Source organism: Dicentrarchus labrax, unplaced genomic scaffold (genome assembly GCF_905237075.1).
Source record: "Dicentrarchus labrax unplaced genomic scaffold, dlabrax2021, whole genome shotgun sequence".
Lineage (NCBI taxonomy): Eukaryota > Metazoa > Chordata > Actinopteri > Moronidae > Dicentrarchus > Dicentrarchus labrax.
In genome coordinates this window covers 5,015,913-5,038,813 of record NW_026136705.1, presented here as the reverse complement: position 1 = coordinate 5,038,813, position 22,901 = coordinate 5,015,913, and the positions used below count along the sequence as shown (strand labels likewise).

General features: G+C 36.9%; 1 protein-coding gene and 1 long non-coding RNA gene across 5 annotated transcripts in view; one reads left to right on the top strand and one right to left on the bottom strand.

Moving 5' to 3' along the window:
- Positions 1–11,059, bottom strand: part of LOC127363450 (uncharacterized) — a 95,714-nt gene extending 84,655 nt beyond the window's left edge. For 2 of the 4 annotated variants that reach the window (XR_007884859.1, XR_007884861.1), the window contains exon 1: positions 10,709–11,059. This is a non-coding gene — a long non-coding RNA (uncharacterized LOC127363450). Of the gene's footprint in view, positions 1–7,478; positions 7,614–10,708 lie in introns of all 4 variants that reach the window. The other 2 variants (XR_007884862.1, XR_007884858.1) reach the window with 2 other exon arrangements.
- The window catches only part of LOC127363445 (obscurin-like), a 116,455-nt gene extending 100,823 nt beyond the window's left edge, over positions 1–15,632 (top strand). The window contains exons 15-21 of the mRNA XM_051399880.1: positions 12,808–12,921; positions 13,031–13,046; positions 13,139–13,236; positions 13,376–13,426; positions 14,135–14,197; positions 14,317–14,376; positions 14,935–15,632. Of these exons, the coding sequence (XP_051255840.1) occupies positions 12,808–12,921; positions 13,031–13,046; positions 13,139–13,236; positions 13,376–13,426; positions 14,135–14,197; positions 14,317–14,376; positions 14,935–15,020 (488 nt within the window). The 3' untranslated portion in view covers positions 15,021–15,632. The remainder of the gene's footprint in view (positions 1–12,807; positions 12,922–13,030; positions 13,047–13,138; positions 13,237–13,375; positions 13,427–14,134; positions 14,198–14,316; positions 14,377–14,934) is intronic.
- The last annotated feature ends 7,269 nt before the right edge of the window (positions 15,633–22,901 follow it).

Below are 22,901 nucleotides of genomic sequence, written 5' to 3'. Positions count from 1 at the left end.
GTCTGATAAAATGTTTTAATTTTGCCAAATGAAATTAATCATGTTGCTTCTTTAAAGTTGCAATATGTAAGAATTGGTTCAGCTCAACATTCTGCTGTGTTACTGTCACTGTCCAAGGTGCTGATCCTGGACCCCCAGGAAGACTGAAGCTGTCCTGGGTGATGATGCCTGTTGTTAGCGGTATTGTAGAGAAAAGTCACATCACCCCAGCACAGAATGTTTGCATATCAACACATAATGGTAAACTCTTGGTTTCAAATTTGACCACAATTCCACCCACAGGAAGTGACTGAGCCCGAGTGAAACTGAAATAGTCTCACGAACAGAAGTGAGTGTGAAGAAACCCAAATCACATGTCTGTTTGAATTTGTCTCTGTTCTGCCTTTGTCGTTATGGGGTATTGAGTGAATGAGGGAAAAAGTGAATAAAAACATGTTTAGCATAATGCTGCAACATTATAAAATGTTGCAAAGGTGAAGGGGTCTGACTCTGATTACTTCCTGAATGCACTGTATAAACACAAAACACACTCATTGCAATACAGGCACTGCTGCAAGAACAGAGTGCAAATACTGCATAACATGCACAAATTAACAATAAAACCTTAGTTAGTAAATGGTGTGATAGGGAACAAACCTTTTCTTGATAGACAAACTAATATATGTCAGTGGGCAGGAAGTGTGAACATGTCAATATATGCTGTGGTCAAAGCCACTGCAAGAGAAGTTGATGAAAAAGTTCTATGAAATGTAACCTCTCTTTCTCTCTCCCTCTCTCTCTGCTTTATTGTTGCAAAGTAGAAACATTTCTCAGAAGCAGAACAGCAGAGCGACAGTGTCGGTGCTGGATGTGAAGATGGGGCACACTTTGCTCTGTGTGCTGGGGTTATTCTGTGAGTACATCAGTGACTTTCTAATTTTGTGTCTTACAGAAACATTTTTTTATCAACATGATAGTTTTATAAGCATAATCTTGGTTGCTGATTTGGTTTGGTTCAGAGTGGACGACTGTGTTAAATACTATTGATACACTATACTATATTGGCACTATGCATGTACTGTATGTGGTCTAAGGCAGTAGTTCTCAAACCTTTTTGGTGTCAAGGACTGACAAATTGATACACATCAGGCTCCGGACCTTTATTTGATAAAATGTCTTATCGATCCCCATCAGATAAGATTCAGTTATTCCATAACTGTGTGCACTGTAGATTGGCAGATTAACAGTGAACAATGTGAAACCATTTTATATTTATTTGTTTGCTGCCTCTTTAATAATTCACTGAATATCATCTAAGAAATGTTTGATACTGTTGATTAACTGAACAATAGTTGGATTGTCTGATGAAGTTTTTTTTTATTATTTTAGTGCTGAATACACTCCGCTCTGGACATGCTGAAGGTGACTAGTTGTTTTTTTCTGTTGTTTAAATATGCACGCACTCACTCTTTTTGGGTAGTGATATGGTGTGCTGGCCAGTGTGTTTTTGGTATTAACAAAATGTTCACTTGCTGCCTAATATATCCCACCCAATGACAGGAGGCATGATAACCAGATAATCAGTGTTATTCACTTCACCTGTCAGTGGTTGTAATATTATGGCTGATCAGTGTACATGCACTGTATTTATATGATATATGAACATAAATATAATCTCAATTCAAATTTTTGTTTTGAAATGTTAAACCTCGACTGGCTTCAGCTGTATTTGTTGTTAAAAAGGGAATAATAACGGAAGAAGGATGATGAAAACACACGCAGCCCTTTCCTTTACTCGTCTGTGTTGAATATTATTTTAAACAATGCATACAAACACCAGACACATGTCTACATACGCACACTCAGTTTCAGGACCACAGATATTTTAACATGTTTAACGTGTCCATAAGTTTACAGTGCTGCTTTGCAAACGGTAATAACCTTAAAAAGAGGAATAGTGACGGGAGAAGGATGAGGAAAGCACACACGCAGCTCTTTCCTTCACTCATCTGTATTGAATGAGGAAGAGGAGCGTCATCCCCCTATTGGAGCCTCGAGGCATTACCAACAGATCGACAAACCATAACACCACACAGACAAAGATCTGTGTTGCCTATCTGCATTCCTTTTTCTTGGTGTAGCACTATAATAACTATGATAACATCAAACTGAAATTAGCTTATGTTATGTTTAACTCAAAATAGATTGTATGAATGAATAAACTGTTATATACAACTTGTCACATATTTCTCAGAAAGCATGTGGTATGAAACTCAGCACACGTGATGATAATCTGACATGATGAGGGAAAATTGCATCAAGGTATTTATATGGATTATAGATCAGCGTTCACAACAAACTATTAGATGTTTTTTCCTCTATGTGACCTGCAAAAACAATATCCTATAACTGTTACAGTAATGTATCAAACAGGGCAGCTGTTTTTAAGAAACTGGTAAATGTACGTTTACGGAGTAAACATATAATTAATAATTAAGTGTGATGTCTACAGCTTCTTTGAAATACAACTTAATGGGAATGTTCATGATACAGTTAAAAAACATTACATTAAACTGACTATAATATAAATGCTAAATAATGGACATATTCATTTGATTGAATTTATTAATAAAACAGTTCTCTACCTTTGTTACAGGTGTTGATGCAATCCTGGAAATACCTGCATTCACTTTATTTAAAGGAGACTCAGTGACTCTAAACTGTAGGCGTCGTAGTACTCCAAGAAATGAGATGAAAGCTACCTTTTTCAAAGACGGATCACCTCTTCAAATGGACAGAGACCATTACTCTCACAACATAGGAGAAATAACCATTGATCCAGTGTCAGTTTCAGATAGGGGCACTTACAAGTGTCAGTTTGATGATGGGGCAGAATCTGAATCAAGACAACTGCAGGTGGAAGGTATGTAGCTGTCAATGTAATAAAATAAAAAGAATAACAAGAATAAAAAGTTCACAAAATTATCTAATAAGCTTTCTTTTGCATTTCACTGTCTTCATTCAGTAAATATTGCTTTTTTTTTATCTTGCAGTAAATGCTACATGAAGTATTCATACTTTTCAAAAATTACTAAGGAAATGCGGATCTACAAGTGAATATTTTCTCTGCTCTCATCTAACCAATTAATAAACAATTTCAAGGCAGAGAGAGCTCAGTGAAACTTAATGAAACTGAAGCAGATTAAGAAACACATTCACTGATTTGACACTGGAAACTAAAGATATATGAATACCATTACTACTTGTCAGTGATATTGTAAAACAGGCTAATGTTAGATTTTGATTGCATAGTTTTATTATTGCAGATATTGGATACACCTAGCGTCACCTAGCTAGCATCATATGTCTTGTATTTAAATTTAATTCTGTTTTTGTTTTGTTTTAAGCAGTGTATGTGTTGTACAACTGTTTAGTATGTTTGCTATGTCGCTTGTGTTCTTTCGATTTGCATCTGTTTCTTAAGCTGCAGTGTGTTCTCTCATGTAGAATCACACATGTCTGGAGTTTGATTATGTAACAGTGAATTTAAACAATGATGGTTTTATTTGTGTCATGTTGAAATGTAAAGAAAACTTTAACAGCATGTCCATTACAGTAACTTTCCTGTTTTAATCTTTTTGTTTCTTTTTAAACTAAACAGCACGTAGACGTCAGGTCACACTGACAGCAGACAAGACAATCATACCACTGGGGGGCAGTGTGACACTGACATGCTCTGTGGAGGATCCTGCTGGCCTCAAATATGAATGGTTCAGACAGACGTCAGACACTTTTGGAAAAACTTCTCTTCAGACTGAAAACCTTGATGACTCACACACAGTTATCTCAGTTGGAGGCAGATACACCTGCAGAGGATGGAGAAGGGAACCAGAAGTCCTCACACCTGAAAGTAATGCAGTCACCATTCAGGAAACTGGTGAGTTTATTAATTTGCTCTGGAATAAAACAACCTACATTCTTAATGTTCTTTAACAATGCCTAAGGTGTGGAAGCAAGCCACTGTTAGAAGAAAAAGAAGAAGAACAAATAAATGATGTTAGCTCAGTACTTTAGTATTTCAGTATTTTACAGATATTTATAAATATCTGTAAAATATGTAGTTCTGCTGAATGTTTTACAGGAGCTGAGATGACAAATTGTGCTGGAAGGTAAAAAACGTGATAAAGATTTTAAGTTGCATTAACTTTAAATCGTTTGGTTTTTAAGCTTGGATATTTTTTCTGTCAACAGTTCCCAACAGGGCCAGTTTGACTCTTCAACCCAACTGGCCTCAGATATTCAGTGGTGAGACGATCACTTATAGATGTGAGATTGATGGAGTTAGAGACACTCAGTGGACGTATGAATGGGAACCAACCAGCTCAAACACACAGTCTCCAACACACAGTGAATACAGGATTATCAGTGCTACTGTGTCCCACAGTGGAGACTACAGGTGTAAGGGTAGAAAGGACTCATATTCCTCAACAGACTGGAGTAATGCCATCAGATTGAATGTATCACGTAAGTTGGACTGTTATTATTCACACTAAAAATGTCATGTTTTTATGTTTTTATTTGTCCAAATGAAACAGCAGAAAACATTCTCTCTTTAACAATAATGAAGTCTCTTGCAGGCAGCTCAGTAAGAAATTGTGTTTTTTAGTGGGAAAAAGAACAACTTTAGAGGAACCAGCATACATTGTACTGTTGAATTTTAATGATCAGCGAAGAACAGAGAACTATGCAGTTGTTGTCCAAGTCATTAATAAATCACATTGAATCTATGCTGAACTCACCAACAGGGCACCAAGCTGTGAACATTCTGTATGGGAAGTATACATGATCAACATAACTATTCTGTGTCCACTGAACAACTGCACAAATAATACAATAACAGTAACTAGTTAGCAATGTGGTAACTGTTGACCAATAAGAGTCATATGTCGCATTTTGCTTGTTTAGTTTTTAATCCTGTTTGTTTCCAAACTGGACATTTTTTTACGTCAACAGTTCCCAACAGGGCCATTTTGACCCTTGAACCCAACTGGCCTCAGATATTCAGTGGTGAGACGGTCACTTTCAAATGTCAAATGGGGAGAGGTGGAGACACTCAGTGGACATATGAACGGAGAACATCCAGCTCAAAGACAAAGTCTACAAAACACAGTGAATACAGGATTATTGCTCAGTGGTCCCACAGTGGAATATACAGGTGTAAGGGTAGAAGGGACTCATATTCCTCAACAGAGTGGAGTTATGCCATCAGATTGAATATATCAGGTGAGTTCATACTCTGTTTTCACACTGAAAATGTCATGTTTTTATTTATCTAAATGAAACAGGAAACATTTCTCCAACAATAATAAAGTCTCTTACAGGTAGCTCATTAAGAAATTATGTGTGACGGGTTGTGTTTAAGTTGGACCCAGAAAACACACACACACACACACACACACACAAGGGGGGAATGAGGGGCAGCCTCAGCAGGAGCGGGTTACTAACTAACTAATTTGTACTAAGAAGTACACACATATAAATTTAAATAAATAAATAAATAAAATAGCTTCAAATGACAACGCCAGAAAAAATTTACATTACATTCAAGTTTAACTTAAAGAGAAACAAGGTGCTTGATTGCTCGAGCTACAATGACATAATAAAAAAGTGCAAATAAAATGTGTGTGTCTGTGACTAACGTTAACCCACTGCAGCTGCATCTTCTAAATAATGCCGCGAGTGGGGAATGAGAAAGTGACTGCGACTGCGCAGTGCGCTCATGCAGCCCCGAGACTCAGGAGACAGAAATATTTCAAAATAATAATAATAATAATAGCGAGACGAAATAACGTTATAACATTTCGTCTCGTCTCGTTTTGGTCAACGGAAATGAAGAGATATTTTAGGAGAGTTTTTATTTTGCAAACCACAATAAGTCCTGTTTTATCGTCATATGACCACCATTTATGTTGCGTCTCGTCTCGTTTCCGTTACGTGATAAAGGTTCGTTCACTAACAAAGACCACACCAACAGCTGTATGGATTAAGAAAAGTTCATTGCACGTTTATGAATGAATGTGGAATGCTGTGGGAGGAAAATGGTTAACGAGTGGAGGGGATGAAGGGATGAAGGGGTAAGGGTCGAGGGATGAGGAGAAGGGGTCGAGGGATGAGGGGGTATGGGAAGGATGGGTGAGGATTGATAGAAAGGGAGGAAAGACTGGTTAGGTAGATCGATGGGAGAAGTTCGGCGAACTGGTCGGATGGAACAAAGAGGGTGCTGAGACGCTGAGTGGGGGGAGCCGTCTCTTTGACTCTTCAAGAGCCCCAGTGGTTCCTGTATTTTGATAAGAGAGGGGGATAAATTAAAAAGGGGGGGGATGTAGAATATGAGAGTTCGGGGCGTGGTCTTTGTTCCCGAACTTAGTTATGAAACTCCATTTGACGACGATTGGTCATAATTGACGAAAGCAACACTACTATGCATATGGCCGGCTGCAATTTACTGAGTTCAAATAAATACCAAATGTACTAAAATACTGTATATAGTGTTTTTATTCTTCATTCAGTTATTATAAACATCTTTGACGTTATAGAATGTAATAGCTTTATAGAACATAAAAAATAACGTCACAGTTACTTTGCTGAGTAACTAATTACTTTTACAATGTGGTAACTGAGTTACTAACTCAATTACTTTTTGGGAGAAGTAATTTGTAACTATAACTAATTACTTTTTTAAAGTAAGATGCCCAACTGTGGGCACAACACAGTTTGATTGACAGTCAGGGAAAAGAGAGAATGAAGCCAGCATCAGCAAGTTCCATTTTAAAGTAACCACATTTGTTCTCCCGTCCAATCACCAGCCACAACCTGCAATTCAACAAACTGAGGAAAACACAGAACAGTGTGAAGAGCACCACCCTCAGACAGGAGGGAGAACAGCACAAACACTCACAATCACTCAAATACAAATATGACACAGAGTCATAACAACATGATGAATCTTTAATCAAACAATCAAAACACACAAAAAAAGATTTATCATGTTATTCCCACAGATCACAAATGACAGTGTCACATTTCACAAATGATTTCTGCTTGATGATAAATTTGCAAGTCCCTATAGGGCTCACCAAACTATCATATTTGTTTAAATTGCTGCTTAAAAATTAGGAAAATATCTCATGTTGCAAAATGCTGCTTTCTTGTTGCAAATGTGGTGAATTGTGCTCCTGGTTAGTTACATTACAGATACAGACCAGAAACAGCAACAGGGCTCCTTTTCAAGAATTAAACTATTGTGTATCCAGTCTATAAATTAAAGGCATGTTAACATTTCTTACCTGTGGGGGCTGCTCTATTTACATTGGATTAAATCACAGTGACAGTAATTTCCTTTTTTATGTCTTTGTTCTAAATTAAACAGCACAAACACCAAAGGCCCAACTGAGAGCTGATGACACAGACATTCCTGTAGGGGGCAGTGTGACCCTGACCTGCTCTGTGAACCCATCATCATCTGGTTGGAAATACTTCTGGTACAGAGGAAAGAAAACCTCTGAACCTCTGACCACACCAGATGTTGTCTTCCTCTCAACTGGACAAATCAGAGTCTCACAGGGAGGACTCTACTGGTGCAGAGGAGGAAGAGGAGACCCAGTTTACTACACAGAGTACAGTGATCCAATCAGTATCAACAAAATTAGTGAGTCTGGAATTTATTTTTGAAACCTATAATTATCTCATTTTCATAATAAATTATTTACAAATAGGCCAATGGAATGATGTTCTCATTTTTGTATCTTTCCTGTGAACAGCTGCAAACAAGGCTGTTGTGACTCTGCAACCAAACTGGTCTGAAATATACAGAGGAGAGAAGATCACTCTCAGATGTGAGATCAAGGACGGAGGAGACACTGAGTGGACGTATGAATGGAAAACAACCAGCTCAAAAAAACCTTCAAATCAAAATGAACACAGTATTCGGTCTGCTACTGTATCCCACAGTGGAGAGTACAGGTGTAAGGGCAGAATGAAACATGATCAACAGTCTTCAACAGATTGGAGTGATCCCATCAAATTGACAGTATTAGACAGTAAGTCTCATCATATTTATTTTAATATTATACAGTTCACTAAGTGTGTTTTAAGTAAAGTAAATCTTCAAGTTTGTATGTACTGATTGTACAGGATGTATTTGATCCACTATTGATACATGTTTACATTCTGAAAAACCACTTTCCAACAGAACCTCAGTCTGTCCTCACTGTGTCTCCATTATGGCTGAGTCCTGGAGACTCTGTAACTCTGAACTGTGAGGTTGAACATCCATCTGCAGGATGGAGGTTCTACTGGTATAAGGCTGTTCCTGATCTATCATCCTACTACAGCTATGAGATGCTACCTGGCAGCAGCAATGGGACTGAACGGGATTCCTACATCGTACATGGACCGACACACACAGCAGGATATAAGTGCAGAGCTGGAAGACGAGATCGAGTGTATTACACTGATTATAGTGAACGCAAGTTTGTCTGGTCTGGAGGTCAGTTTGTTTCTGTCTGTCCTCTCAAGAAGCAGATGTTATGTCATCTAGTTTCTGTCTGTGACCAACATACAGTAGCTGTCTTGAAAACTAACACCTATATTAACAAATAATTGGTGTGTACATTGAGACATCCGTGGTTTCGGGGTGGTTACTGTTTTTTTAGTCGCCTCTCTCGGACCAGCGGGCTGCAGTGCTCGAGTACCTCCTCATGAAGACTAGAGGGGAGTTATGGAGCTAGATTCTTGGTTAGGTAGTCAGATAGAGAGAAGCCCAGTAGGAGGCTGTGTCTGCCTTTTGTGCACACTGGTGGGTCCTAACACATTGCATTCCCATTCTCCTGTGTGCTCTTGTGATGAAGTTGTAAAAGCGTTTCTAGCTGAATAGGTTTTAGATGAGTGTACAAAGGATCAGTTGGTTAAAATAGCTGACTATTATAAAGCTGATGTTGGGGATAGAAGAGTAAAATAGACAGTGATGTGAAACTTGAAAATGAATTTGTTAAAGATGAATGTGTTACTGTTGTAGGAAGAAGCAGTCTCTGTTGGGCCCTGCAGAGGCTGGTCCTTCCTCCGTGCTCACTGAAGAGTCCTGGTGCTAGATTCACTTTGGAGCAGCAGAAATAGTTGCTTGTGTTGCGCATGAAATTAGAGATGGAGAAAAAAGTCACTGTAGAAGATATGCGACAGGGTACTGAGATAGAGAAAGTACTGTCGGTTGAACTGCAGAGAGATAAATTGATGTTGATTAGAGAGGGCAAACATGCGGTTGATTCTCTGCTTGGCGATAATCCCGCTGTTCATAGCAGTTTGAGTATAAGAAGACTTTATGATATTTCCAGCTTTCCACCTTAATATGTGGTGTTTCATACTGGACTGGGCAGAATTTTCTTGTTTCCTTCTGTCCTCACTCTTTAACTTCATCACGAATAACACCAAAAAGAGAGATAAGAGATTTTTTACTGAAACTTAACCCGTCTTTGCAATGAGTCAACAGGCAGTTAAAAAAGTTAAACAATATGCTGGACATCTGAGAATACTCTGACTAATAAGAGGAAAACACTGAATGTGTATAGAGACAATGCAGCAACATGAATCCCCCTGTATCTTTGAAAGATGGCAAATAAACGTAGAACATTTATCATTTAAAATGTAATCAAATGGTAGCTGGTTTTCAAGATGGACATCATAGTTTGACCAAAATCACTGCACTGTGTTGCAATGTTTGCACTAATCCTCAACAATAAACTATAATAGCAAGTTAATATTATGACATTATTAATCTTAAAAACACTGTGCTCTGTTTGATCCATTATTACATGTTGTTTTTCAGATTTTCATCCATCAGCGTCTCTCACAGTGAGTCCTGACAGAGTGCAACACTTCACCTCTGACTCTGTCTCAGTGAACTGTGAGGGAAACTCTGCTGAGTGGAGAGTGAGGAGGTTTAAAGACAGCTACTGGTCACACTGCTCCTCCTGGGGGACAATGACTGGATCCACATGCAACATAGACAGTAACCAGCAGAGTGATGCAGTGTACTGGTGTGAGTCTGGATCAGGAGAGTTCAGCAACGCCGTCAACATCACTAAACTGAGTATGGTTTCATTATATTTTCTTTTATAAATTATTTTAAACATCCCATTATGTGTTACAACATATATTAGAATTATGTTGTGTACAACATCTACATTACATTACAAAAAGTTCAATATCCATGTCATGTTGAATTGTTGTTCCTAAAGATTATTTTGCCAACAAATGTAGCCCTCCTACTCAATTCTAATTTGTAACAAAATGTTTACCTTGATTACCTTTAAACAATTTAGCATGGGAGGTGAATTGGTAGGAGCCTACTAAATATGACATTTCTCTGCATTTACTTCGACTAGATAATCTGATCCGAGAGGCCAAGTTCAGTTAACTCCCATACATACTTTTTAATAACCACCTTCCTTTTCAGTACATAAAAACACAATGTTTACTCAATTTGCAATATGAATAATTAGTACACACACAGCTTCAATGCAGAAAAATAGGGGAACATTTATTCAACATGACCCAAATAAAATGTAAATAAAATAAAGAAAATACCCGGGGTTTTTACTTTGTTCAGTTTATGGTACCATGAATGCTGGCGCGCAGTTGGAGCTCATATGAAGATCTTTTTGATTATACTCACACTGGATAGAAACGTTGTTTGTTTAGTTCAAAACCTCTGTCCACTGGCAGCTGATGAAAGTTGTGCTCCTCCATAGCAACGGCTAATGCTCGTCCTAGCAACAGTCCACACGAGGCACTTGTCTTCTTCGTCCTCTTAGCAGAGTCCAGACTCATAAACACCCTCAGCGTTTTTAATTAAAGAAATAAAGTAACTTTAACACTATTTTATAAACTTATGAACAGCACAGTGTTTCTCCGTCTCTCTCTTTAATCCCGCCCTCTCAGAATCCGGTAGTTTACCCCATACTCATCCCTAATAGACCCTGATTGGACAAATGACAGATTGACACCTGAATACTCAAATAAACAACAAAACATACGACAGGAGGTGTTCAAGGACTGCTCAGAACACAGGAAAATTCATCATCTTCTGAAAAACATAGCAAATATACATTTCCCTGTATTAAACACAACTGATCTCACATCAGTAGTAATTCATATATTTGTTAACTAAAACCCTCATAAAAGAAACAATATGTAACCAAAAGTAGCAGGGTGCTACACAAATAATATGCAATAAGGTATACAATCAGAAGTTCTCAGTACAGCAGTATAATTCAATCAGGTGCTGGTCAAACACAGATAATACCAAAGAATCATCTTTGAATATGTTACCTACTGCCACCACCAAAACAATTCTATTAATAATTATTGAATTAATTAATAAACATAGTTAAATATTTTTATTGTGATTTAAACATGTACATCAGCACAGTCTAAGCTTTTATCTCATTCTGTTTCCACAGAGAGCACAGTCACACATCTCTCCTACAGAGACTGAAAACCATTTCATCATCTTATTATGATGAGGATTGGATGTAGTATACAGTAGATTTATGTAGCTTTATGGGTGATCTGTACTTAAGTTTTCAGTGTAGTTTGTAGGACCTTGTAGACACCTGCTGTTTATTTGGTAAAATTATACTTTACAGACACATAAGTTGTATGTACAAAAGATAAAACATCAGACTTTATGATCACTCTGTAAAATATATCAGTGATGTGTGAATTCAACCAGCTGATGTGACTGAAACCTCATATTCTTTGACTGTTTTACAGAAACAGATATTATCCTGTTGAGCCCTGTCCATCCTGTGACTGAGGGAGATTCTATTAGTCTGAGCTGCAGATTGAGAAGACAAACATTTGAGTCCAATGTGTTTTTCTATCTAAATGAGAAACTGATTCAAAATGATACCAGAAGGGAGCTGAATATCTCTGCAGTGTCAAAGTCAGATGAGGGTTTCTACAAGTGTCAATACTCACAACAAGTATCAGCACAGAGTTGGATGTCAGTTAATGGTGAGTAGGATTAAACATTTTCTGCATTTTCTTTCATGTAAACTGTGTTTCTGTTTGAGAAAGAAACTTAGAGGCAAATACTGAGCTGAATTTGAAATATCTTTAGTTTTCTAACCTGTTGCATTAAGTAGAAAATACTGTTTCCTTCTGAGCTCAAGAAAGCATCTGTATCAGTGATTGTGATAGTCATGATAGTAATTTATTTTATTCTAAATGTTTACTTGTGTATTAATGTGTGTAATCATTCGGCCGAGATAATCGGCATCGGCCAAAAATGTCTTCAGACACGTCTGCAGGCAGCCTTATCAGTGTGCCTGCTGGGGAACGACATTAGCACTCTCCCTTTTAGGCAAGGTAGTGACAAATTGGTTTTGAACCCCACACTTTAACTCGGTTATAGTTATATATAGTTATATAGTGCTGTAAACGTATGCTTGAATTTCCTGTAGAATCCAATATACATGACTTTTCTTTGTTTTGATATCAGCATCCTATATTGGCCATCGGCAGCCCTGCTCTCTAAATATCGGCATCGGCCATTAATTAACCATATCGGTCAACCACTATTCCTTTGGAACAGGATTTTTTGTGTGTGTTCATGCATTTGTGTTGTTTATACCTATAAATTTGTAAATGTATAATTATGTTTTGTTTTAGGGCTTGATGTGACATGACTCTCATCTTTATTAAAGCACTACATTCAGTTTCAGAAAAGTGCTATACAACTTTATTAACAGTTATTATTCATTATTATAGCAGTGTCCAGGCCTGAAAGCTCTTCCTCTCCTGTACCGTTGATTGTTGGGCTGGTTTGTGGAATCATACTCATCATTCTTCTGCTCCTGTTGTATCGCTACAGACCGTCCAAAGGTGAGAACTTCTTCTACTGCTTTTATTATTCAAACACACGTATATAATAATAGAACTGTAACAACTCACAATACAAAACCATGTAACAACAAATGTCTTTTATTCACAGGTTCATGGTTTATCAGGTTGGTTGAACACTCTCTTCTCTCATTTTGAACATACCAACCATACATTACATGTTCCTATTTATATGTGTTGTATTTGTTTCATGTTGTAGGTCAAACCAGTCTGAGGGCATCAATCAGGACTCTAACACAAATCATGTGGTCAACCAGAATGAAGCTCAACGTCATGACTACTCCACTCATCTCCATGGTTAGCATTTAAACTAATCTTGGTTTTATATGTATATATTCACACATTTTAAAGACACATTTTTAAAAAGGATCTTTAAATAGTATCATAAGTTTGATGAGATTACTTTGACCTTTGCTTGATGTTCACTGCTCTGTAGGTGATGCTCCTCTGTATGAATCAATCAAAGGCTCTGAGGACACTGGAAACGGTACAGTTCATCCCCAACACAATGTAAAAATAACACAATCAAATTTAAGTGTGTTCTGGAAATAATTAAATTTAGCTTCAAGTTGTAAGTTTTAAAACTAGATTAAATTACTTAAAATAATATTAGTAATATTCTTGTTTCTAGATAATGTTCAGAGCTTTTACCAAACAGGTCTTGAACCTGCAATCTATACATTTGGAGATATGTGCTAACTATCGTGACTTTGGTGACCCTCTGTCTTTTCCTCTAGGACCACCAGCAGGTCAAAATTTAAATGTATCCAGCATTGGGGTTTATGACATTCACAACAGTGGTTGCTGTACTTTGTGTTAAAGCTCTGTTGTACCTGCAGCCTCACAGGTCTGCTAGCATTGCTGTAGACTCCTGTTTATTAACAGTGAACATTGTGAAAATATCACCTCTGATGACACATTTGACCAATAATGATGGAGTTACTTTAAAGTTAGTTCTGTTTCATGAAGTTACTACATCATTGTTACATACATCTCAAGTTGTATGGTCTGTCCTATTCTTGTTTATATTACTTTCATCATCAGAGAATGTTGTTGGATCTGATGATTATTCTGAGATTAGAGGTTTAGACTATAAAGGTTTTGCTGTGGCAGAACAACTGCATGATTTAAAGGGACTGATTATGAATGATTGACATAAAATCTTGTAATTAAAAATATGTAGCTTCTATTTCAGGTGCAGGTGGATCCCAGGATGTCACTTATTCTTTGATTGAACTTAAAAACTTTGGAAAGAAGAGTGAGTAGGCCTACTTTAAATACCTACAATAAATTAAAAATAGATTAGCGTTGTCTTGAACAGCAGTATCTAAAGAACAATGTTTTATTCTTTTTGGATTAATCTGATTATTTTAACAGGGAAGCAAAAGAAACCAGAGGGGAGCGCTATTTACTCTGATGTGAAAACAGCAACTGCAGGTACCGTCAGTTCCAACCATCATGCTCAGAATCTGTATTGAAATGTGTCGTTACACAGGAGGTCATTATGGGTCAGCATGCAGTTCAATTAATGTCAGTCACCTTGGGTAAATACTACATACTACCACTCTGCATCACCAAAGTTGTCAATTCTCACACATATTTGGGAACCTTTTAGACTTCTGGGTATTTCTGAGTTTGTCTTGTTTCATGGACAGTATGTGTAATTTGTTTCCAATTGTCTTCCATATCACAGATTTGGCACAAAACTGAAAACAAAAATAACACATTAGCATCATTATATTTTGATTTTGATTTCAATATAAGATGCTACTGTACTGTCATGAAAAAGTACAAGGGCATCCCAAATAAATGTATTTTATTTTATTATATTTTATTCCTCATATTTCTTGCATCTTTAGTAATGTATTTTTATTATACATTTTATACACTAAGAGTACATCAGTAAATTCATGTACCTGTCAGTTCAGCTCATTATCTTTATTAATTATGACATTACTGGCAGTTGTTTAAAACTAAACATCCCTCCATTCACAGGAAAATCACCTCCTGCAGCAACTGCTGACGCTGTATATGCTGAACTTAAACCAGGAACAGCTCTCGGTAATAATGCTGCCATCTGATGTGCTTACTGTAATGACTTATTCTACAGATAATTAAATGGGTGAAAGCGAGAATAACATGTCAGGACATATTTTGTACAGTTAATTTCAGCAGATTATATAAATGAATTACATCATATGGATTTAGTTACTACTTTTAGCATAAAGCATAAGCATTTAGATGTTTTACAGTTATGTATAAAGTTTTTGTGGGAAACTGAATGCAAGCTGTTCCAACATATATGCGGTATATTTAAGCTTTAGTATCCAGGTGATAGTACAGCTTTAAAGTCAGCATCTTCTTCAGTGTTGGATGAGAAAGATCCAGGATGACCAAAAACAGTTATTTATGTAATTATCTGTATTGGACAATATATCTCTGCCCATTTTTGGATGAGCCGGGAGCTGGTGGAGTCAGGACTGCCAGAGCCGACCTCAATGAGCTTCACAACGGCTCTTCAGAAACCTATGGGTGCCGTCACAAAGACTATGTAACTGCTATTTTTAATTATACAATCTATGGTTTTCTTCTGTCTATTTACATATATATTCATTGCAACTGTGTGTAACAAATGTTATAGCTTTTGTACTCTTAAAACCATTTTGACACATTAATAAACTATTTTTCCAGCAGTAAGCTGTCAGTTGTCTTTTTATTAGCTTTTTGACTGGACAGCAAAACTAGATAAGAACATCCCACAGTAACCTTCTTCTGACACTATCAAGCTTGTCAAAAGCAATGAAGGGGACAATGACGCTATAGAGCAGTGGTTCCTAACCTGGGTAGACTTCTTTATTTTAAGGGGTATTAGAATTATTAGGGGTACATATACACAGTAGGCCTATATATAAGCATTTTTTTTATTCAGTGAAGAAAACTCTATGAAATTGCTATTTTTAAAGTTTAGATAGACTCTCACAGGATAAGGTCATGGTGAAGCCACATTCACAAAGCTTTCACTCTCTGGTCAACAGCCTTATGCTGCATTGAAAAACAGAGCTAATAGAACAATGAGAAGAAAACACTGAATATGTCAAAGAAGAAGCCTATTAAGTACGTTTGATTGTTTAAAATGATTTAATTACTGTGTTTTTTTAGGAATCAACAACATATTACACATCTGGTTGGTGACTACTATCTTAAAAATCTTAGAAATAACAGGACGGTGAGTTATATGTCCATAGTTAACTAAAAGTCCTGGATCAGGAGTGGGCTTTTTAAGAAAAGTTTTAAGTTACTTTAAAGGACTGTGGTACATAGTCTGATAATGAAAGACAGATTGAGGGTAAGTCTTCTTTAAGCAGCCTTGTTGCGATGGAGACTAAGAGACAGGTTGATAGCTTAGATGAAGAATTCATTGAATTTATTTGCTGATGGTCGATGGGAAAAAAGCAGCCTAAGTATATATTTGGTTTTACAGCTGTGAAGGTGCTTGTGTTTGAAGATAAATTAGTACCTGTTGAGGGCAGGAGGTCATTCATTTTTTCTCCAATAGTTATAATTTATCAATAAAGAAGCTGTTGCTACTAGGGCCTACAGGAATACATGGCTCAACAGAGCATTAACTCTGTCAGTCTGGGTACAGGGTTCAAAGAAACCTGTGTCATGTCTGTCATAAATATTAGTGTTTTATTTTTAAATCAGTTTTTCATGTGTTACTTCCTGTTTTATTTTGTAGTTTTCCTCCTCTTGTGTTGCTTTATTTCCGGTCTGTCTTTTTCCCGCAATTTTGCCCCACCTCGATTGTGTTTACCTGTGTGTCATTAGTTTCCTCCTCACTGTATGTTGCCTGTGTTTCATCCCCTCTGTGCCCGTTTGTTGTTGTGCCTTTGTGTCTTGACTTACAGCCCTTTTGTGTCGCTAGTATTGTGTTTTCCATGGTGCTTGGATGTCTGCCTGGTTTTTGGACTCTGCCTCAGCTTTTTCCTTTGGATTTGTTTGCTCGTGCTGCCTGACCCTCTGTGTACCGACCCCATTCTGGCAAGTAAAGACTGAGTATTTCTGTATCAATATCCTGTCTCCTGTCATGCATTTGAGTCCAGTTGCTTGTGTTTCCACTGGTCTTAACAACCCATAAATGCTGACCAGCTACCTTTAATGAACCTGAGACACTTCATGAAATCCTGCATCATTACACCATGAGGAATAAAGCTGAAGTTTAAGGTGTCAGTACTACGTCTATCACTAGATTATATAAGTGTGAGCAAGTGCTGTCCTGTGCTTTTAAGAAAGTATCTTTTTAATCTTTGTAATATTTTGTATCCAGTCATTTTAATTGACCATATATCACTGGTTAACCCAGCATATGTACATGAGTGCACTGAGACCACTGACAGTGACTGAGACTCATGCATGGCAGGCCTAGATCTTGTGGTCTGACTATAAAGAATTATTAATTAAGGACATGTAACTAAATACGTAATACACATGTAGATTGTCCATGTATGGAGTGTATCCATAATGAAGGCTTTGCTGCATAAACATATCTGCATAGATATGTTTATGCAACACAAGCTTTTGAAGTAGCAAGAATAAAAATGTGTGCTTTAATTCAATATTACATCTGTAAACAATGGGGTATTCAACTTTTTAAACTTTTGTTTAAATTAACATTATCAACCACAGATTGAAATGCTCTAATGTAAAACAAAACATGAATGTCAGTCAGTCAATATACCTGTTAGAGCCCAGACATTGTGTAGTTAAAATGGAAGCTATTCCCATAAACAACCACCAGGGGGTGCTGAACTACCTTAGTTGATACCAACAAAATGCAAGTACTGAAAATTAGTCTAGAACTACAGCTGCTGTAGTTAAGTTTAAGATGCCATGTCAGGATGACTCATGAGCCACATACTCAAAAAGCTGAATTACTCTTGCGCATGCTTGTCCCTAATACTCATACCTCTGACTGCTTCAAAGCTAAACATATTACCCTGCTTTGCTCCGTTCCCAGGGTTCAGTTCCTGGTAGCGATGTGTTCCATCTTTAGCACCACACTAATGCTTGAAACTGGTTGGTTTTTGCACCAGCATTATGTTTTAATTAACTAAAGGATTTAACTGGTTTGGGTCAGCAGATATGGATATAGTTCAGTCGTCAAAGAATCAGGGTAGGAGAGAGATCCTTAGGTCCGTGAGTTTTATTGTATGAATCACAGTGGACAGACACATACATGCTGATACCAAGGTGACTATGTTTGTGTGGTCTACAAAAAGAATAATGATAGGTAATCATGGTATATAAAATGAACATGCAACTTGCTGAAAACATGAGTACATTATCTTTATAATTTACATTATGGTGATTTACACACAACCAGTGGGTAGAAACTAGAAGAATGTGTCTGGGCTTTACACTGCTCTGCATGCAGTGGCTGCAGAAACTGAAAGTCATAATGTAATTATTAACAGGTTTATTACCTTGCATTGTACTCAGAAGTCTCAGTGTTTAACCTGCAGTGTTCTTTTCTTCTTTTCTGACACCTTAGCAATGGTGTGAATGTGTGATAACACTGTCCAATTCTTGCTATCACAGCAACACATATCTATGTTAAAAGTGGAACAAGAAAGTTGTTTATTTTTCACTCATGCTTATACAATTGTTTCTTCTTAGGCGCAAGTTGAGAAATAATCTTAGGCTAATGGAAGAAAACACATGCAACAGTTTATTTCAGTATATTGCTTATTTGATTTCTGCTTGATGTATTTAGTAGTTGTATGTAGTTAAGGGTTACATATGACACTGTAAGATGGCACACAACACCCCTATATGTTTACTAGGGAGATAAAGTCCTTGCCCCTCTCTTAGCCAGCATGTTGCACTTACAAGTTGCACTTGTATCTGTAATGTAGTTGGTTTTCAGTGGCACAGAACTACACACTTTGGCTCTGTAGCAGTACATACTGTATAACTATAACTAATATAATATATCGTTGTGATTCTGTTTTACATATATAACGAATATATTGCATCAGGGCACAAATGAAGAGGGGCATCTGTGACATTTAAAACTACACAACTACGGAAGTGTTTTGGTATTTCTTCATATTGGTATTTTTGTCACATTTAGTTACCTTATTTTCAATAATTAATACAGACCTCTTCACAAATTAAGGCTTTGGCTTTGGCCCACATGAACTAAATGTTAAGTTATCCTTTATTGATCCCCGTAGGGATATTCATCCTCTGCATTTAACCCATTGTATTAGGAGCGGATCTGAGCCAGTGCCTTCCTCAAGGGCACTGACTAAAGAATTAACGTCACATACATGTTATGATGGTGGGAGAAACTGGAGCACCCAGAGGAAACCCACGTAAACTCGCCCTGCCCCAGCTGGGATGTGCATTTTGATAATGCTATGAGGGACTGCCCTCAGTGAGACCTTATCTGTGTGGAGGCTTTTGAATGAACACAAAGCTACTGTGAACTATTAATGTCACCCAATATTTTTCCTTTTATTTTAAGTTCAGCTGTGATTAAGGTTCTTCAGCTCCGGTGGATCTTGAAAAACATTTGGAAAACATTCTGCTGTTACTGTCGCTGTCCAAAGTGCTGATCCTGGGCCCTCCAGGAATGCTTAAACTGTCCTGGGTAATGACGCCTGTTGTATTTATAATTAATAAAGTGCCTACCTGTCTACAGTAATGTTACAGGCTTAGTTTCTACATTTTTACATTTACTTTTATTAATTGATGTTGATTTTTATTGTTTTTATTGTATTAATTTTTGGTCTTCAAAATGTTATACATAGATTTTTTTATCTGTGTTGTGTCAGTGTTGTTATGTAAAGCACTGGGCTGCATGAAAGGTGCTATGTGAATAATAAGGGTCGTTAAAACATTGGTTTCAAGTTTGGTCGTGACTTCACCCACAGGAAGTGACTGAGCTCGGGTAAAACTGAAATGGTCTCACAAACAGAATAAGTGTGAAGAGAGCCAAAGCATGACATGGTATAATGGAAGGTACCCAAACTGAATTTCATAGGACAGGGTCTGAATACTCATTTTAATGTGATATTTACATTTTTAATCAGTATTTGATGGATATTGAGCGACATTAGACATTGATTAAATGATTTTAACGTAAGGCTCCAACATAAAATGTGAAGGTAAAGGGGTCTGAATATTGTCTGAATGCACTGTATAAAAACATACATGAACATTGATCTAATTGCAATACAGGCACAGTGGATGCAAGAACAGAGGGCAAATACTGCAAAACATGAATAAATGAATAATAAAATATTAGTTTATGATGTGATATGATTAAATTCAATGGTCTTATGTTTCATTGATGTACAGTGATTACTTGTTTTTCCTGCCATTTTTTATTTCAAAATTGTATGGATCAGGAACGAACCTTTGTACAACAGACAAGCTAATGTATCTTGCCAATGGGCAGGAAGTGTAAATCTGTCAAAGTATGCTGCGGTCAAAACCACTGCAGTGTGAGTTTTGTGTAAAAGGACAGGAAGGAAGAACAAAGTTATACTCAGAAGGAGGAGTTGATAAAAAACTCACATTTATATAAAATGTAACTTCTCTCTTTGCTTTATTTTTGCAAAGTAGAAACATTTCCTCAGAAGCGGAGCAGCAGAGCGACAGTGTCGGTGCTGGATGTGAAAATGGGGCACACTTTGCTCTGTGTGCTTGGTTTATTCTGTGAGTACATCAGTGACTTTCTAATTTTGTGTCTTACATAAGCAGTTTTGTTTGCATAAACGTGATCAATTGATTTGGTTGTTTCAGAGTGGAGGACTGTGTTAAATGCACTGCTGGAATAGTTATTTTTCGGCTAATTGTTTACGCACATATTTGCACAATGCATGTACAGTATGTGATCTAAGGCATTCTCAACTGCTGCCAAATTGATATAGGCCACAGACCTGTATTTAATAAGATGTTGTCTCTGATAATATAATAAATGCATTTACATGTTTGCTTTTATCCATATGAACATAATATGCCCTCTCACTAACTTGCTCAACTGCTCTGGGCAGACCGTTGCACTCAGGTGGCAAAGAGAGCGAGGGAGAGAGATTGTGAGCTAGTGTGTTGAGGTCTGCCTCTGCACCAAGCAAGAGTTAGTGAGAGGTTATTATTGCATGTTAATATGGATAATAGCAAACATGCAAATGCACTGAGCACAGAATAGATTTTTATTTGCACAAACAAAATAATGTTTTGCTTGCATACAATTTCTCTTCAAAATAGAAATAATTTGCTTCCAAAATATATTTTTCTGTGCTCCAAATCTGCCATTGTTTGCTCAGGAATGAGGCACAAATATAAAGCCATAAACTTCTAGTCAAGGAAATAATGGTGAAATCTATCTAATATTACTAATTTTTCTGTGGACCCCAGGTTGAGAACCACTGGTCTATGGTATTGTTATGTATAAAACTTTAGAATGTAATGTATTGCTTATATACATATATGTTTGTATATCTATTTCATTTTAATATATTTCTTTAAATGTATTTCATGCTTCTTTAATAACTCACAGAAAATCATCACATACATGTTTGATACTGTTGATTGTCTGAACAGTAGTTGCCAAATGCCTTTTATTATCCGATGAACTGATGAACTTTAAATCTTTATTTTAGTGCTGAATACACTCCTCTGTGGACATGCTGAAGGTGACCAATAGTCTTTTTCTCTGTTCTCTCTCTCTCTCTCCTTCCTCTTTTGGGGTTTTTACATGTATATATCATTTTACTCCATGTATCAATTACAATAATGAAATTACTGGATTAGTGCCTCGGAGTTTAATATGCATTTTTATGTATTGACCCTGATGTCAAACTGTATAGTATAGAGTCTTTTACCTTCATACAGAGGCTTTTCACACATTATCTGATCATATTAACAGGACAGAATAATGAAGAAAAGAGGACTGAGCACTCTGATGTTGGGAGCAGAGAAACAGGTAATACAATCAGTTATAACTTTCCCCCCCCTTCCTCACTCATTCACTCATTTTGTAACTCTACTGGTGCAGAGGAGGAAGAGGAGACCCAGTTTACCTCACAGAGTACAGTGATCCAATCAGTATCAATATAGTGAGTCTGGCATTTGTTTTTGAAACAGAACTAAATATATTTTGTATTAATAATTATTAGTTGATAAAATACGTAAGGGCATCGCATTCACTTGAAAAACTTGTTTTTCTGACAATTTTTTTTTTCTTGTTTTACGAAGTAATTTCTTTTCTGAATTATCGAGATACTTTGAACTCCGGCGAGAACCTCCAATGGACCTATGGTGACTCCTGCACGCACATACATGCCCCATCTTCAGCTAGTCCTCAGGTGCCTGCGTAGAGTCGACAAACTAATGATAATACCATCTATAAAACTTAAAGACAGGACTATCTCCGAGTGTCTTAAACCAAGATCAAAGTAAAACTTGATTGAACTATACAAGCCGGTCATGTTTGTTTCCGTTAAATCGAATGTAGAGTATAAACACATAAAGTGTCTATTTTTGAAATGCTCTCTAAACTCTAAAAAATTATCAGAAAATCAGAAAAAGATTATTCCGAAAAAAACAACCATAAAAGTAAATTACCCAGAAAAACAAATCAAATAATACATTTTCAAGTGAATGCAATACGCTTCCGTAATAAAAGGTTAAAGACAGTATGTTTTGATCTTTGGTCATTTTCTATCCTGACTATGAACACAAACAGTAGAAAACAAGGCTGTTGTGACTCTGCAACCAAACTGGTCTGAAATATACAGAGGAGAGAAGATCACTCTCAGATGTGAGATCAAGGACGGAGGAGACACTGAGTGGACGTATGAATGGAAAACAACCAGCTCAAGAAAACCTTCAAATCACAGTGGAGAGTACAGCTGTAAGGGCAGAATGAAACATGCTCAACAGTCTTCAAC